The sequence below is a fragment of the Monodelphis domestica genome, chromosome 4 (assembly GCF_027887165.1).
Source record: "Monodelphis domestica isolate mMonDom1 chromosome 4, mMonDom1.pri, whole genome shotgun sequence".
In the NCBI taxonomy this organism is placed as follows: Eukaryota; Metazoa; Chordata; class Mammalia; order Didelphimorphia; family Didelphidae; genus Monodelphis; species Monodelphis domestica.
In genome coordinates, this window is record NC_077230.1 from 348,889,534 (window position 1) to 348,906,389 (window position 16,856).

The 16,856-nt window shown below is 37.7% G+C and overlaps 1 protein-coding gene across 1 annotated transcript in view; it reads left to right on the forward strand.

The window, feature by feature from the left end:
• LOC103098266 (ecto-ADP-ribosyltransferase 5-like) overlaps nucleotides 1-16,856 on the forward strand; it is a 34,953-nt gene that overhangs the window by 16,047 nt on the left and 2,050 nt on the right. The window contains exons 2-3 of the mRNA XM_007491038.2: nucleotides 4,467-4,578; nucleotides 14,167-14,875. Of these exons, the coding sequence (XP_007491100.1) occupies nucleotides 4,504-4,578; nucleotides 14,167-14,875 (784 nt within the window). The 5' untranslated portion in view covers nucleotides 4,467-4,503. The remainder of the gene's footprint in view (nucleotides 1-4,466; nucleotides 4,579-14,166; nucleotides 14,876-16,856) is intronic.

Below are 16,856 nucleotides of genomic sequence, written 5' to 3' on the forward strand. Positions count from 1 at the left end.
TACCTATCGATAATATTGTCCATATCATCTAGAGGGTTTGGGTAAAGGAAAAGAACAAATGAATAATATGTGAAAATTGAAATTCTCAGAACTTTCAGATGAGTTACAAGAACCCTGGTTTGATATTTCTCTGATAACCCTGATAATTATAAGATTAATTAATAACATGATGTCTGCCCATGTGAGACTGCAAAAACAATATAATACATAAATAGAAACTTTTAAACCAGAAAGCAAAAATATGGCCCCAACCCCCAGACCCAGTACCATGCTAGCCTCCACCAGAGCACATGCTGTGCCCCCCCCTTACCCCACACAGGGTGCTCCCATTGGACTGCTGGGCAGAGGGGTGGGTCATATGAGAAATGTCCTCATCACAGGTGAAGAGGGAGAGGGGAGTGGCTGAAGCACTTCACTCTCTTCCAGCTCTGCCACCTATGACCTGCCCACCTTACCCCCTAGGTGCTCCCATTGGGTTGCTGACCAGAGGGACAGATGATGTGAAAAAATGTCGTCAGACTCAGTGGGAGGCGGGGTAAGAGCAGCTCCACTATAGATCCTCTGCCATTCCAGTAATGAACTGGAGAGGGGAGTGCAGCATGCATGCTCACAGAGAGCACTCTGCATGCCATCTTTGGCACCCATGCCATAGATTTGCTATCACTGACCTAAAAAAATACAAAAAGAGGCTTTGCATGAATTGGAACCTAGAAAGCAGATCAACTGGAAAGAAATGCCTTTGTGAATTTACCCTAGAGCCAAGGTGGAAAAGCCCATCCCAAGCACTATTAACAATCAACACTCAAGAGAAAATTTTAAAGTATTGATTTCTCAGTGGGAGCATGCCAAGCTGGGCAGTTTGTGGGCAGTGATCTAGGCCAGACTTTTTGACATGTAATTACCAGGTGAAAGATATTTCCCAGGAGCAGATGACTTCCTGAAGCAGATAGCTAAATACAAGACAAGCCACTGAGAAACACATTTTCCACAGGAACAAACACCTTACCATGAGCAACTCCTGTGACCCTCATCCCCCACCCCACTCCAAGGCTTGTATACCTCCCAATTTCTTTTCTGACAAGGAATATTGTTGATTGACCATATATGCTAAGTGAGCCTGAAAAGTTATAAAAATCCAATCTGTATCCCAAGAAGGCAAAGTTACTACCCCCCCCAAAAAATGGCCTTTCATATTCTGATAATAAATGTATTTTACTTTCATTTTGGACACTCACTTTTTGACCCCTTATCTTTTTTTTTGAATTTTTTTTAAATTTAGAATATTTTTCCATGGTTATATGATTTATTATTTTTCCCTCCCCTTCTTCCCTCCCCACCTCCCAGAGCTAACAAGCAATTCTACTGGGTTATACATGTATCGTTGTTCAAAACCTATTTCCATATTATTCATATTTGAAGTGGAGTGATCTTTTAACAACAAAACCTCAATCATATCCCCCTTGAACTACATGATCAATCATGTTTTTCTTCTGCGTTTCTGCTCCCACAGTTCTTTCTCTGCATGTGGATAGCATTCTTTCTCATAAGTTCCTCTGTATTGTCCTGGATCATTGCATTGCTGCTAGTAGAAAAGTCTGTTACATTCGATTGTGTCATGCTGGAAGCCATCAGGCCATAACACCTTGGCAAAGTCATGCGTGGTAGCTAAGGAGACCACAGAGTGGCCCTTGGCAAGATGTGATTGCCCACTCAATCACATCTTGCAAAATGTCTCTCATTAACATCCCTTACCTATGGAATTGACATGATTACTTTTCCCCGTAGTCTCAGTAGGAATAACACAAGAGCAAAATACCTGTACCCTAATTCTCTAAAATGTCACCAAAAGACCAGACCCTTAAACCCAATCCCAAAAGACTACCATGGGTTAAATTTTACTTAGGTACATAATTCCCAGTAAAACTGTAGCTACAAGCCAACTCCAGAACTTTCCCACTTACAGAAACGTATTCTCATTAAACCAGCACACAAATCAATCATAAAGGCCCATACAAAATGTGCAAGAACACCAAGCTTTATCATGCCTCAGTGACTTGATTCTTCCCCTTAAGAAACTCCCTAAGAAACCCTGAAAAATGATCAGTCTAATATTAAATCTGAATTGTGTTCCCAGTACCTCTCAACCTCAATGGCATGAGTGTTGAATTGTCTTTAAGAACTTCTGATTGATCACTTCTAATAAGTAAATTTCCTTGATTGTTTGTAAGCTCAAAACTCCTCACAGGGTAATGAGAAAATTAAGCCACCTGTGACAAAATCATTTATCTCATGTGAAACATTTATGCTGTCAAGAATCTGTAATCATAATACAAGAATATAGAATGTTAATCAAGTAATTTGTTAAAAGTTAATGTATTACTTTTTCCAAATATCTCTATTTGGACATGTGTGTTAGGAAATGTATCTGTGTGCCAAGAAAATGGGCATAAAAATAATCACCAAACCTGGGAATGGCGGAGCAGCTATCAGATGCAAAGCATGCCCATGGCCATAAATATACAGCTGTCTTCCATTTGTTATTTTCTTGACTGATCATTTGCCACCTGTTGGGAACCCCTGGAGTTGCGAGTGAGGCTGGACCTTGACCATAGCAGTGTCACAGTCTCTGTGTACAATGTTCTCCTGGTTCTGCTCCTTTTGCTCTGCATCAATTCCTGGAGGTCTTTCCAGTTCACATGGAAATCCTCCAGTTCATCATTCCTTTCAGCACAATAGTATTCCATTACCATCAGACAATACAATTTGTTCAGCCATTCCCCAATTGATGGACATCCCCTCATTTTCCATTTTTTTTTGCCACCACAAAGAGTGTGGCTATAAGTATGTTTTGTATAAGAATTTTTCCTTATTATCTCTTTGGGGTATAATCCCAACAGTGTTATGGCTAGATCAAAGGGCAGGCAGTCTTTTAAAGTCCTTTGGGCATAGTTCCAAATTGTCCTCCAGAATGGTTGGATTGATTCACAGCTCCACTGGCTGTGTATTAGTGTCCCAATTTTGCCATATTCCCTCCAGCACTTATCACTTTCCTTTTGCTGCCATATTAGCCAGTCTGCTAGGTGTAAAGTGGTACCTCAGAGTTGTTTTTATTTGCATTTCTCTAATCAGTAGGGATTTTTTTTTATTAAAACCCTTACCTTCCATCTTGGAATCAATGCTGTGTATTGGTTCCAAGGCAGAAGAGTGGTAAGGGCTAGGCAATGGGGGTCAAGTGACTTGCCCAGGGTCACACAGATGGGAAGTGGCTAAAGCCAGATTTGAACCTAGGATCTCCTGTCTCTAGGCCTGGCTCTCAATCCACTGAGCTACCCAACTGACCCCTTCAGGAGGGATTTAGAACACTATTTCATGTGCTTATTGATAGTTTTGATTTCTTCATCTGAAAACTGCTTATTCATGTCCCTCGACCATTTGTTGATTGGAGAATGGCTTGATTTGTTGCAAATTTGACTTAGTTCCTTATATATTGGGGAAATTAAACCTTTATCAGAGAGTTTTGTTATAAAAATGTTTTCCCAATTTGTTGCTTTCCTTCTAATTTTGGTTGCATTTGTTTTGTTTACAAATACACACAAATACACAAATTTAATTCAATATAATCAAAGTCATTCATTTGACATTTTGTAATGTCCTCTATCTCTTGTTTGGTCTTAAATTCCTTCCTTTCCCAAAGATCTGACAGGTATAGTAATCTGTGTTCACCTAATTTATTTATGATTTCACTCTTTACATTTAAGTCATTTACCCATTTTGAATTTATCTTGGTATAGGATGTAAGATGTTGATCTAAACCTAATTTTCCCCATACTATTTTCTATTTCCCAGCAATTTTTGTCAAATAGTGAGTTCTTGTCCCAAAAACTGGGATCTTTGGGTTTATCAAACACTAGCTTGCTGATTGACTCCTCATCTTGCAGACCTGATAGCACATGCAATTTGCCCTGAGCTGTCAAGAAACAGAGGCTGAAAAACTCCCACAACACAAGATTGAGATCTTGATCATAGGAAGGAAACTCTTCCATCTCTTGAGTGGAAGGAAAAAGCTTGGTAGTGATTATTGTTCTAGAATATAAACCAACAAATTATATTTAAACATACAATGTAAACTTTTCATTGTTCAAGATTCCTATAAATATTACCACAAAGTCTCGGGCCATAAAAGAAGGATGCCAATTTGACCATCTCTCTCTCTAAGCTACAAATGGCTAGGATTTAAATAATGTTAAGCTAAATAAAATCATTTCTGGCAGATTTTCCTAAAATTCAGAGTATAACATTTAAATATTTTTTCTTTAACAACAGGGAAAATAAACAAGAAGAACTGATGTGAAACCATGAAAGTAGACTACAGCTAGATTATGAAGACTTTTTACTTCAAGGAGGAGTGTATTTTATTTTAGAGTCAGAAATAAGAGACTATTTATTTGTTTGTATTTTGATTACAGGGAACAAGAAAGAGACCACAGACAAGGAAATCTTGAAATGGACCTTAAATGGAAAATTATCATCATCATCATATTTATAGCTTTTCCAATCATTGCGCTGGTTACATATGAAGTAAGTAGTCCTTGTTATCCATAGATACTTGGTTTCAGGTATTGGAAGTGATCTTCATAAGAACGTTAGCCTCAAGATTGCTAGCTGGCTGGTGCAGCAAGACAGGTTGGCATGAAAGCCCAGAGAAGCCAAGGTGCCTGAGACTTGAACCCCAGATAGGGTTTGGACTTGGTATTGTGCAAACTGGACTCTAGGGGGCACTGAGCTAAGCAGCTGAAATTGAAGACAAATAACACAAAGCAGGAACCTCCCCCCCTATCCCCCTGAGTCAGGTAAAAGAGGAAGAATTAGGAAAGTGTAAGTTCTCTCCCCCTTTTCATTGGTTCAGTTCATGGTGACCACATTGGGTGAAAGAACTAGAGCACAGTCAAAAAGATGGTAGAAAGAGACAAACGAACTTGGTCTCATCAGTTTTAAAGATGCAGGAAGCCCATCAAAAGACATTGCCCCATCCAATTGATAGGAATGCAACAGGCTACGTTATAGACAAACTAGGCATGTTCAAAAGCTGATTTTACTCATAGGGAAACACACGCATATATTCTGAATCATATCTTTGACATTGTCTAATATGTTAGAACATTCTATTCTCCCTTCTGCTTTCTCATCTTTCTTTACTGTAATAGATACTATTTTGAGGGTGTATATTTGATTGATACTAGATGACTAATGGATCAAGTTTTGCCTACCCTCCTCCCTCTTCCTCCCTCTTCAGAAGCCTTTCAGCTTCCCCCTTCCCCCTTTCTTCAGTCTCCCTCAAATCACTCTTTTCTCTTCTTTTCTCAAGTACGGGTCTATTTGGGGAAGACAGGACAAGGGTAGAGGATAAGTCAAGAGGAGTAGGATTTCCCTGTTTTCTACAGTGAGTGTTGGGAGGATATTGAGGGAAATGGCAATTCTGTCATAATTGTGAAACAGAGTCAGTCAGAGAGATATGAGGACAACTGTCTTTCTTCTTCTTCTTTCACCTCAGCCAGCCACAAAAACCTTCAGCCTCAGTCACCACCATCAGCCCAAAAGCCAAAAGCCCTCCAAACAGTCACTGTTGGCTTGGCTCCAAACTGCTTTTCCCAGTCACATTCCAAATGGAATCTTCATTTGACTGACAGATGCTCCATCCTCAGCTTTCTGTCCTTTGAAAATTGTAAATTCTCTCTTCCACATATACCTCCCTTTTTTGTCTTTTGAAAAAATGCAACTTGCGTTTTTTAATGATACCCTTTTAGATAGTCCTACCTATCTAATTCTTAACCTTGTACTATCTTAAAGATTCCTTTACCCTCCCAAAATAACAAATCCTAAACTTATCTTAGCTATTCTGTCTATCTATTTCTATGCTAAGTTTGGGTATAGGAAAATGGTTTACATAAGAGGGATTGTACATAAACATGGTTTTGACATAATAACAAATCATGTAACAATTTCAAACAATCCCAACAATTTCAAAAGCATTTTGAATAAGTAACTGTCTTGTCTCCTATTGTCTATAAATTTAACTAAGTAAATTTTTCTATTACTAACAATTGCTAACCTACAATTATAAAGTATTCTAATTTCTATACTTAAGTAGTTCTATGTCTGTCTCTACTTCCCTAAGACTTTGAGCAAATTCTCTAAGTTGTCCTTATAGTTAGTCATTAGAACATTACTAAATTATTCTAATATAGTTAGCTTGTTAGTACATTAGTATCTACATGTGTACATAAGTTGTACCTATACAGATTTACATATGTACATCCATATAGATTGTTCTAGATTTCTGTGAAAACTCAAAGGAATATCTTTGTCTGTTTGAATTTTCCACAGAAATTTATATCAGTGTGACTTTTGTTTTACAACTATGTTGTATACTTACCCATTCCATGAGATAGCTTCCTTTTCTATGTAGCATGTGTATGCATATATGTGATGTTAACATGTATGACACATTCTTACATATCCTCATGATCACAAGTCTAAAATTTCAAAGTCCTTCCATGTCCTTTTATGTTGATTGTATAAACTCTGTGTGTCCTTCGTCTCTTGTCATCTGGTCAGCATGCCAGTCTTGTCTGCATTCACTCTTGATTGTAGTCCCATGTTCTTAAATTCAGGATCAACTGGAACAATCAGGAACATGCATGAGTGTAAGGTTTTTACATTGCATGTATGTAAGATTGAAATTTTCATTGTGCATGGAAGTAAGCTGAATTCTTCATGAATACTTGTCAGAATTCAGCAGTTATTCTTCATGAGTGGAAGTAAGCTTTACTTATGTTCATCTTCATGGGTGTGTGTAAGCATATTAGTATAATATAGTGCATATGTTCTTAGACTTTTGTTAAGAATATGAATTTGAAGTTTTTCTTATTTCTTGCTGTTTGAATTTTTTCCCAAGGAGATTTATTGTATTTTTACTTTAATTCTGTCTTGGAGATAGAATTTGGATATAATGTATTTTGTTTGGTCATGGAGTTATGTTTTCATCTGAGATAACGTTCTTTCTATTCTGTTACTGTCTGGCATATAGTTTGTATAGAATATGTAGAGATTTTCTTTGGAGTTAAACTTTTAAATGCATTTTTTTCTGTTTTACTGGCTTTTGCAGTGCTTTCCTGTCATCATTTTAACATGTGCAATGCTCTTTTATCTGTAATTTCTGTTGATATGTCTTCTCATGTGTGCTTTCCTTTGTTTTCCATTCATAGGCTTTCATTTTAACATGTGCAATGCTCTCTTGTCTGTACTATCTGTTGATATGTACACTCGTGTGTGCTTTCCTTTGTTTAATGTAGGCTTTCATTCACAAGGACTGTTATTGATTTCTTCTAGGGCTATTCATGCTGCTTCTTATGACTAGGGTTTTTTTTTTATCAAATGCCATTTGTATGCATCTTCATTGATGCCATGATCACATTGTTGTGTCTTGTGAGGTATCTGAAACTATGAGGTAATATCTTCATGGTATGCCCTCCCTCTCTTCCTTCCCCTTGTAGAGATTGTTTTAGGATGAAGGTTGAGAGAAATGGAGAACCTGTTTCAGTTCTCAACTATAACTTGTTAAAGTCTTTGATAACAAATTCATCCAATGTGAATTTATGCTTCCATAGCATTCTAGGTGTTTGTGTCTGTCATAGTTAGGAAGTTAGAGATTTCTACTACAAGTTTAGGAGTGTTCTTGTTGTAGTTGTTGAATTACTTAGTTGTTCTTTTCTACCTAAGATTAGTCTTCATTCTTATAAGGTCTTGTGTTGTATGTTACCCTATGGAACTCCAACTAATCTTGGTTTCACTCTTGTTGCATGAATGGCATTTGTCATGGTTTTGAAGTTAGAGAATAGATGTGAAATTGTCTATCTCTCCTCCTCCAGTTTTCTAATATGTTCCTTGATATCTTCCTTCCCATTCAAAATCTGTATCTGTTAAAGCCATGTAATTCAACTTCTCTATAAAGTCATCTTCATTATCAACCCCTAATCTTGCATAGTTATTCTAATGGCATACAACTTGTTCTGTGTCCAAAGAATATCTCAATCATAATCTTGGTGAGATTTTGATTGTACTGGTTTCAGATATTCAATTTTCTCACTTGTGTCCCACACATCCCCTTCTTCATCTACCTCTTCATAAAGCTTATAAAATTGGTAAGGCATTTGTTCTAAATCATCTTGATCCATTCTCATTACACCCTCTGGTATCCCTTCTGACTCTGTATCTGAAGCTGAATCACTGAATCCAATCATTATGTTATTCACTGGATTTTTCTCAGTGCCATTTAAATTTGTGTCAGAAGTTGTTAACTCTGGCTTTGTGTATTGATCTAAGCCTATGTCACCAGCTTTTGTGTTTCCCAAATCAGTTTCTGGTTGTTTCTAAATACTAAGCTTTAGATTTTCATTTTGAATTGGTAAACTTGATGCTATGGGGTTAATTTCTTCTTGCAGATATTCAATGCTGTTACTAATATTTATAAATCCTATTCTATCACCAGTCTGAAGTTTATATTCATCTTCTCTCTCTTTTGACTGTGTAGAGATAGAAATCTTTCCCTCTATGTTGTTATTTTCTTTAGGGAATGAGTTCAGTACATTTGCATGTTCCCCTGCATCATTAGGATGTGTGCCTTCATTCTTTCCCACAGTACTACATATATATGCTTCTGGCTGTGTAGCTAAGGTGTGTATTGCCACTGAGTCATTGTTCATTCCTTTGCCACCCTCTGCCAGCTGTATGTGTGGATCCGTTAATTCTTTTAGATTTAATTCATTTCCTATGAAGTCTTCATTTGAAATTGAATGTACTACATCCTCTACTACATTGGAAAATGAATTTAAATCATAGCTGTTGCTTATCTCACATAAGTTTATCTGGCCAGATTCCCCTCTGCCACTTAGAATGTTGGCTTCAAGTCTGCCATTTGAATCCTTGGTTGTTCTTTCAGTTACTAAGACTTCCATTCCATTCCTCTTTTCAAATTCAACTGTCATGTCACCTTCATTACTTTGAATAAGATTATTATTTTCAAATGTAATGTCAGCTTCATTTCAGTGAATTTTGTCTTATCTAAATCACTCATTGCTGGATGGAAAATTTTAGCTCTAGGATTCAAATTAGATGTTATTTCTAAAGGTATCTTTGGCATGTAGCTATTTGAAGAATTAACTGAGTTTGATGGGATGTCATGCAATTCTGTGAATGATTTCAAAGTATTTTCATCTTTAGTAAAAGTAACTTGTAGGGAATTGAAATTTTGTTTCTCTGTATCTTTCACTAACTCTTGCTTGAGTTCATATGACTGTCTTCCTTTCCCTTTTGCACAATTTAATCCCATTGCCCACTCTACATTGAAAAAAGTTCTCTAACAATGATTTGACTTCATTTGCACTTTTTTCCTGTGTGGTTACTATGCAGCCTTCTCTAAGTCTCTTATCTGTGTTGCTATTTGAGATATTATTTCCTTAATTTCTTCATCTTTATTACTAGTGTCTGCCTTTCTCTTGATTTATTTCATGTTCTATCACTCACAGATTGACTTTCTTCCACAAAATTTTTCATTGGTTCTCATCTTTTTCCTCCTAATTTTAACAGCAGCCTCTTTTTCACTATTTCTTCTATCTCCATGTACCAAACTACATACATTACAGGTCTGGCTTCATAATTCCTTCCTAATCATGTCTGAATATTTAAGTTTGGCTTCCGATTTAATGTAGTGTTGAATATCTTCTAAATCAATTGCTTGCTTAGTGGATTTTAGCTTACAATGAGAACAGCCAAGTGGAATTTTGCTTTCTGTATATTGTTTGTGTGGTTTTGTTGTCATTGGCTTCATATTTCTTCTTCAGAAAACAATTCTTTATCAAGTATCCCCTCTTGTGGCAGAAAAAGCATTCTATCTCCTTTTTCTCTTAGATTTTTCTCTGTTATCTCTAATTTATCTTTTAAGTCTTGCATTTGTTTATGCTGTTTTCACTGATTATCATGGAGGTAACTAGCTGTTTCAAGTAGTTCTATCAGGCTTACAATATCATATTTAGGGAAGTAGTATTTTAAAAAGTTTTTCAAGTGAGGTGTGAAACCCCTCAAAAACTGTCTTCAGGCGTGACTAGAAAGCTCCTCAATATTAGCCTCTAGACCCATAATTGATTCTGCCATTTCTGAGAGATGATCAATGAATGTGGCTGGATGTTCCCCTTTGTTTTGCATGAGTTTATCAAATCTTGCCCGTGCATTACGCTTCAAGCAACATTGTTTAATAGCTTGGAGCAAATCTTCTCTACATTTCCTCAAGTAGGTCATGCTTGTTGGATTTGCAAAATCTAGATCTTCCCTTTGCTCCTCTGTGGGCCAACTAGTTAAGTTGTTATCTGTTCTGGTCTTCTCAATAAATTGGCATTGCTCATGGGGACTAAACAGTTCAGACAGGAGAAACTCTACATCTTCGAAGTCTGGGTCAAAGATCCTAAAAGAACATTTCAGTTCTTTCTGCATCTTAAAAGGCTGATCTATGAATTTTGGAAATTGTTTCTTTAGGGATTCCAGTTCCTGAGATGTAAACTGCCTATCCACTTTAGATTGTAATACACCAGTTGTACTTGAAAGACTGATGACCTCCAAATTTTTTCTGGTTCACTATCAGACCTTGTCACTTTCATTTCCCTATGCATTGACCTTTGATTTCTTTGCCTTTCTTTCTTTTTCTTTGGGTGCACTCTCTGTCTCATCGTTCTTGTCCCTAATCTGGTCTAACCATTTTTCCTTGATCAATTCTTCAAATAAGTTCTTAGTAATGTTTTCTGGGTTATTATCTACCACTAGTACCTGTTCTGCCTTTTTTGGGAATCACAAATCTAAAAATATTTTTCAAATATGTCAGAGTCTGTAAAGCTGCCATAGTAATGATGTAAACTTGAGTCAAAACCTGCCAGAGTATAGTTTCAGTCTGAAATGACAACTGCAGTATAAACATGGTTGTATTGCAAATCCAACAATAATCTAGAGAATGAAAGATCATGTGAGTCATTTTGCTATAAAGTATACTGTAGACCCAAAATCCAGTAATAACTGCCATAACAATAGCACCACTGAGAATTTGTTTAAACATTTTTTCTTTTCTTAGAGATTGTAAGTTCAGTCTGTTTAGGGGTGCCAATCTGTAATAGATACTATTTTGAGGGTGTATATTTGATTGATACTAGATGACTAATGGATCAAGTTTTGTCTACCCTCCTCCCTCTTCCTCCCTCTTCAGAAGCCTTTCAGCTTCCCCCTTCCCCCTTTCTTCAGTCTCCCTCAAATCACTCTTTTCTCTTCTTTTCTCAAGAACGGGTCTATTTGGGGAAGACAGGACAAGGGTAGAGGATAAGTCAAGAGGAGTAGGATTTCCCTGTTTTCTACAGTGAGTGTTGGGAGGATATTGAGGGAAATGGCAATTCTGTCATAATTGTGAAACAGAGTCAGTCAGAGAGATATGAGGACAACTGTCTTTCTTCTTCTTCTTTCTTCTTCTTCTTCTTCTTCTTCTTCTTCTTCTTCTTCTTCTTCTTCTTCTTCTTCTTCTTCTTCTTCTTCCTCAGCCAGTCAGCAAAAGCCTTCAGCCTCAGTCACCACCATCAACCAAAAAGCCAAAAGCCCTCCAAACAGTAACGGTTGGTTTGGATCCAGACTGCTTTTCCCAGTCGCATTCCAAATGGAATCTTCATTTAACTGACAGATGCTCCATCCTCAGCTTTCTGTCCTTTGCATGCATTATAAATTCTCTTCCACATTACTTACCTCAAAGCATCCCCGACTTCCTTCAAAGCACAAGTGAGATGTCACCTATATAAGGCCATTTCTGATGCCTGGGGAATTACTGCTTTTTTTCCTATTAAATTACTTTGTCTTTAGACCGTGTATATTTTATATAGGTGAATCTCTATGTGGGTACTGTTTTATTTCCTGGCACTCCATTGCTTCCAGGATAAAATATAGTCAGTATTTAAGACCCTCCCAGTTTGAGTCCCACATGTGTTTTCTGAGAAAGAGAGCAACATAGACATTGATCAACCCTTCAATCCATATGATTAATCAATTTTAATTCAATAGATTAAGCCTTTATCTAGTTCTCATATCTCCAACTTGTCAGTAATAATATGATAAGAGACTTTGTCAAGTACCTTATGGAAATGCATGGGTGCTCTGTAATGGAATTCCTTTGAGACATTAGTTTATTCTGAGATTAATCTTTTTTTCTTAAACCCTTACCTTCCATCTTGGAATCAATACTGTGTATTGGTTCCAAGGCAGAAAAGTGGTAAGGGCTAGGCAATGGGGCAAAGACTTGCCAAGGTCATATAGCTGGAAAGTGTCTGAGGCCAGATTTGAACCTAGGACCTCCTGTCTCTAGGCCTGGCTCTCAATCCACTGAGTTACCCAGCTGCCCCTCAGAGATGAGTCTTCAACCAAGGTTTTCCTGACCCTGAGAATGTTCCTCCATCTACTGCGCAATGCTTCCTGTGACACTAAGTAACAATGTAGTATAAAAAAGGGCACTAGATTTGTAGTCAGGAAGACCTCAATTAAAATGCCATCTCAGACAATTATTTGCTGTCTAATCCTGGGCAGATTAATTAACTTCTAATTGCCTCAATTTCCTCATCTGTAAAATGAAAGTTGGACTCTAAAGCCCATTCCAGCTCTAACTCTACAACCCTATAATAACTGTTCATAAAAAGATCAAAAGTCTTCCCAAAATGTTTTATATTAGTCTCATTCCTTGTCATGATCTCTAACAGTGTTTCTCTAATTTAAAGAACCTCTTGCTTTATTCTAACATACAGGTTTATACTTTCGATTATCATTTTATCACCAAATCTCATAGAAAAACCTTGCAGTAGATAGACTCTGGACTCACTTTCACAGCCTCTACTAGTCTTGGCCAGTCAGATCCTCAAAGTATGACAACAAGTACTTCCCTCAAGGTTCTAGAGACCTCTGAGAGGTTGAGGTACCTTCTATTCCTATAGCTAAACAATCCTAATTTTGTTTTTGTTCAGTCATTTCAGTCATTCCAGCTCTTTGTGACCTAATTTGTGGTTTTCTTGGCAGAAATACTAGTGGTTTGCCATTTCCTTATTCAACTCATTTTACAGTTGAGGAACTGAGGCAAACAAGGTTAAGTAACTGGCCTAGGAGCACACAGCTAGTAAGCATCTGAGGCCATATTTGAACTCAAGAAATTAAGTCTTCCTAATTCCATTCCCAATGTTCTATCCCCTGTTCCCTAGCTGCCCTTTTCCTCCAATAGCACTCACCATTTAGTATCTCCCCAATATCAGCAGCTAGGTGGATAGAATGCTGGGCCTGAAGTCAGGAAAACATCTTCTGAGTTCAAATATGCCCTGAGGCACTTATTAGCTTTCAACTGGGGGCACCCTATTTGCCTTAGTTTCCTCATCTGTAAAATGAACTCAAAGAAAGAAATGGCAAACCATTCCAGTATCTTGGCCAAGAAAACCCCAAATGGCAACACAAAGAATTGGACACAGCTGAAATGACTGAACAACAAATATAAATTTGGCCATTTGCTTTCTCATTATCAATGGATATAAATTAGCTTTTACAGATGGATGTTTACTGAGAAAATAGTGGATAAGCAAGAGCCCATGTATAAAACTTCTAAATCATACCCTCCTCATCACCTCAATCCACAGGGAGAATGAGCTCAAACTTACAGCAGTAGCTATAAAACATCCTATCTTCTACTGCACCCTAGGGTGAGTGGTTCTTCTTGATTCTGGGAGTCCTTTTGTCTTACTGTACTTTGGAGTGAGGCATAGCCAATCTTCAATTCTACATCTCCGTGTCTTAGCTACTAGGTCAATCCCTTCTGGGTTAGTTCCATCTGACACTATAATCCTTCCTTCACTTTAGGTGGCCAAATAAAATAATCCATACATACAAGAGACAGTGAGGTGTCTGTGTATGTACCTGTATGTGTATGAGTAAGTGCATATGAGCAGATGTGCATTCAAACACACATCAACAAGCTTACTGTTTTTTTTTAATTGTTAGAAATATTAAGAATTAAAAGCATCCTGGTTGTAGGTAACATTTTCTTTTTCTCCTCAGGTAAAAGTTGGATTTAGGAAAAATTACATGAGCCTTGAAACCAATGCTTTTGATGACCAGTATAAAGGCTGTGAAACAGAGATGATGAAGAATGCAGAATATCTCTTGGCTAAAGAAAGAGAAAAAGACACTGATTTAAATAATGTGTGGAAGGAAGCAGAGAAGAAATGGAACACCCTTCTTCCAAGATTCACTTTGAGGCCAATTGATAAGCCTTTTAAAATTGCTATCATTGCCTACACCAACCTTGAGATTCCATTTTATAAGAAATTTAATAACGCAGTCAGAACATGCTGTAAATCTAGAAATGATTACATGGAAAATTTCCATTTCAAAGCTTTCCATTTTTATTTGACACGAGCTGTCCAAAGTCTGGCAGCACCATGCAAGACTGTGTACAGGGGCACAGCACTGAAATTCTATCCTGATAAGACGGGCAAAATGCGCTTTGGCCAATTTGCCTCATCATCTATGGATATAAATGTGGCCAAAAATTTTTCAGGGGACTCCGGAACACTCTACAACATAACCAGTTGTTTTGGGGCTTCCATCCAACATCTATCATATGAAGAATCACAAAAGGAAGTGCTGATCCCACCATATCAGGTCTTCAGTGTCTCCACTTTTGAATCCAGTTTCCTTGGCCTCCACACAGTCAGCCTAAAGTATAAAGATGTCTGTAGTAACTTTAACTGCGCATACCTAGGAGGTGAGTTGGGATGTCTGAGAAGGGGTAGGAGCAAGCTGGGCTCTGCAGAATCCAGTCTGGAAGCCATAATGAGTAGACTGTCCTTAAATAACATGGATCAAATTACTGGCTTGTGTATGTTATACGTATGCCCCTGTCCAAGAGATCCACATGGATTGTTTAAACATATTGATCATGGAAAGGGGATGAGGAAGAGAATGGATGGATATGATATGACATCTGAAATAATCTCTTGGAAGAGAGGAGAGCCCAGGACAGTGCCAGCACCAACCAGCTGTGCTAGCTTTATGATGGGAAACAGGGCAGGAAAAGATAGGCAGTTGCTAGAAGCACCATAAGTCTGGGGGCTCCTTTCTGCAGTCTCCAAAAGCAATGCTGGGCTAGAATTAAACCTGTCTCTCCCCTAAATATTGTTGGTCTAGAGGATAATAGATTCAACATATAAGCAGCATTGTTGGTTGTTGTCCCTTTGCCTAAACTTGCCAGTTTAGCTTTTATCCATCAGATGCTAGAGACCCCAAAGACCTCACAAATAGCAAGGGAGTAACTAAAACCACTTATCCAAGAAAAATAACATACAGAAATTAGAGAAGGTATACGGATGACAAGATACATAGAAGAGAGAATAAATTCTTTAGATGGGAATGAAATGGCATATCAGCTCAACTGAGAGAGAAGCCACAATCTCACTCAGAAATTGCTTTCTTTTTCTTTTTTTCTTTCCTTCCTTCCTTTCTTCTTTCTTTCTTTCATTCTTTTTCTTTATTCTCTCTTTTTCTTTCGTTCCTTCCTTCCATCTTTCTTAAATAATTAATTAAGTTTTATTTTTATTTTCAGTTAGAAGTTCTCTTCCTCCATCCCACCCCTCCCTTACCTTTTGAGAAGGCAAAAAATCAAGGGAAAGTTTCTGAAGTTGAGTCAGTGCAGGCAAGCTAGAAATCAGGAACAAGTTGAGAAGCTGGCTTCCCCTCTGTGTCTACAATACTCTCTCTCTCTCTCTCTCTCTCTCTCTCTCTCTCTCTCTCTCTCTCTCTCTCTCTCTCTCTCTCTCTCTGTCTCTCTCTCTCTTTTCTTCCCTCTTCCTCTCCCTCTGTCACTTTGTGTGTGTTTACCCCCTCTCAAAACTATCTCAAACTATAGGCTTCTTCTTCCCCAAACCCCTCTCAAACTCTGCCCCTTAGGAAGAGATGACTTTGTCAGGTTCAGCACTCTTCCCACCAGTTAGAAATTTTCTTACACATACAAAATGGTTTGCAAACCATTCTAGGCATACAAATCTCTACCCCTGGCAGCTATTAGCCACATCAGCATGACCAACTCATTTCACATCTACAAATTTAAGTCTTATCTTCTATAAAATGGGGGCAATCAGATTTACATGATTTACTCCTTATTCTTAAGAGAAAAGCATTTGAAAGTCTTAAAGTGTTCTAGAAATGTCAGTAGGAACAGCTAAGTGGTAGAATGGATAGAGTACCAGTCATGAAGTCAGGAAGACATCTTCTTGAGTTCAAATCCAGCCTCAGATACTAGCTTTATGACCCTGGGTAAGTCAATTAACTCTGTTTGCCTAAGTTTCCTCATCTAGAAAATGAGCTGGAGAAGGAAATGACAAACCAATCTAGTATTTTTGCCAAGAAAAATCCCCAAATGGAGTCATGAAGAGTCAAACAAGATTGAACACTAACAAAAGAAATGTCAATAACTCCTTTACCTTGAAGTATACATTGTAGCTTACAAAGTCTTTTCATACATCTTATATCTCATGTAACACTGAGAGAGAAGCCAGGCAAGGGTTATTACTCTCATTTTATAGATGAGGAAAATAGAGTCAATTGAAGCATTCTTTATTCCTTTTAATCCACTTCATGTCCCTGATTTCCAGCTTATATCCTTAGAGATTTCTGTCTGACTCTCCATCACTGTCTCTATCTGTTTCTATCTCTTTACTTGTTTTTTTCTGACTCTCTCTGTGTCTCTC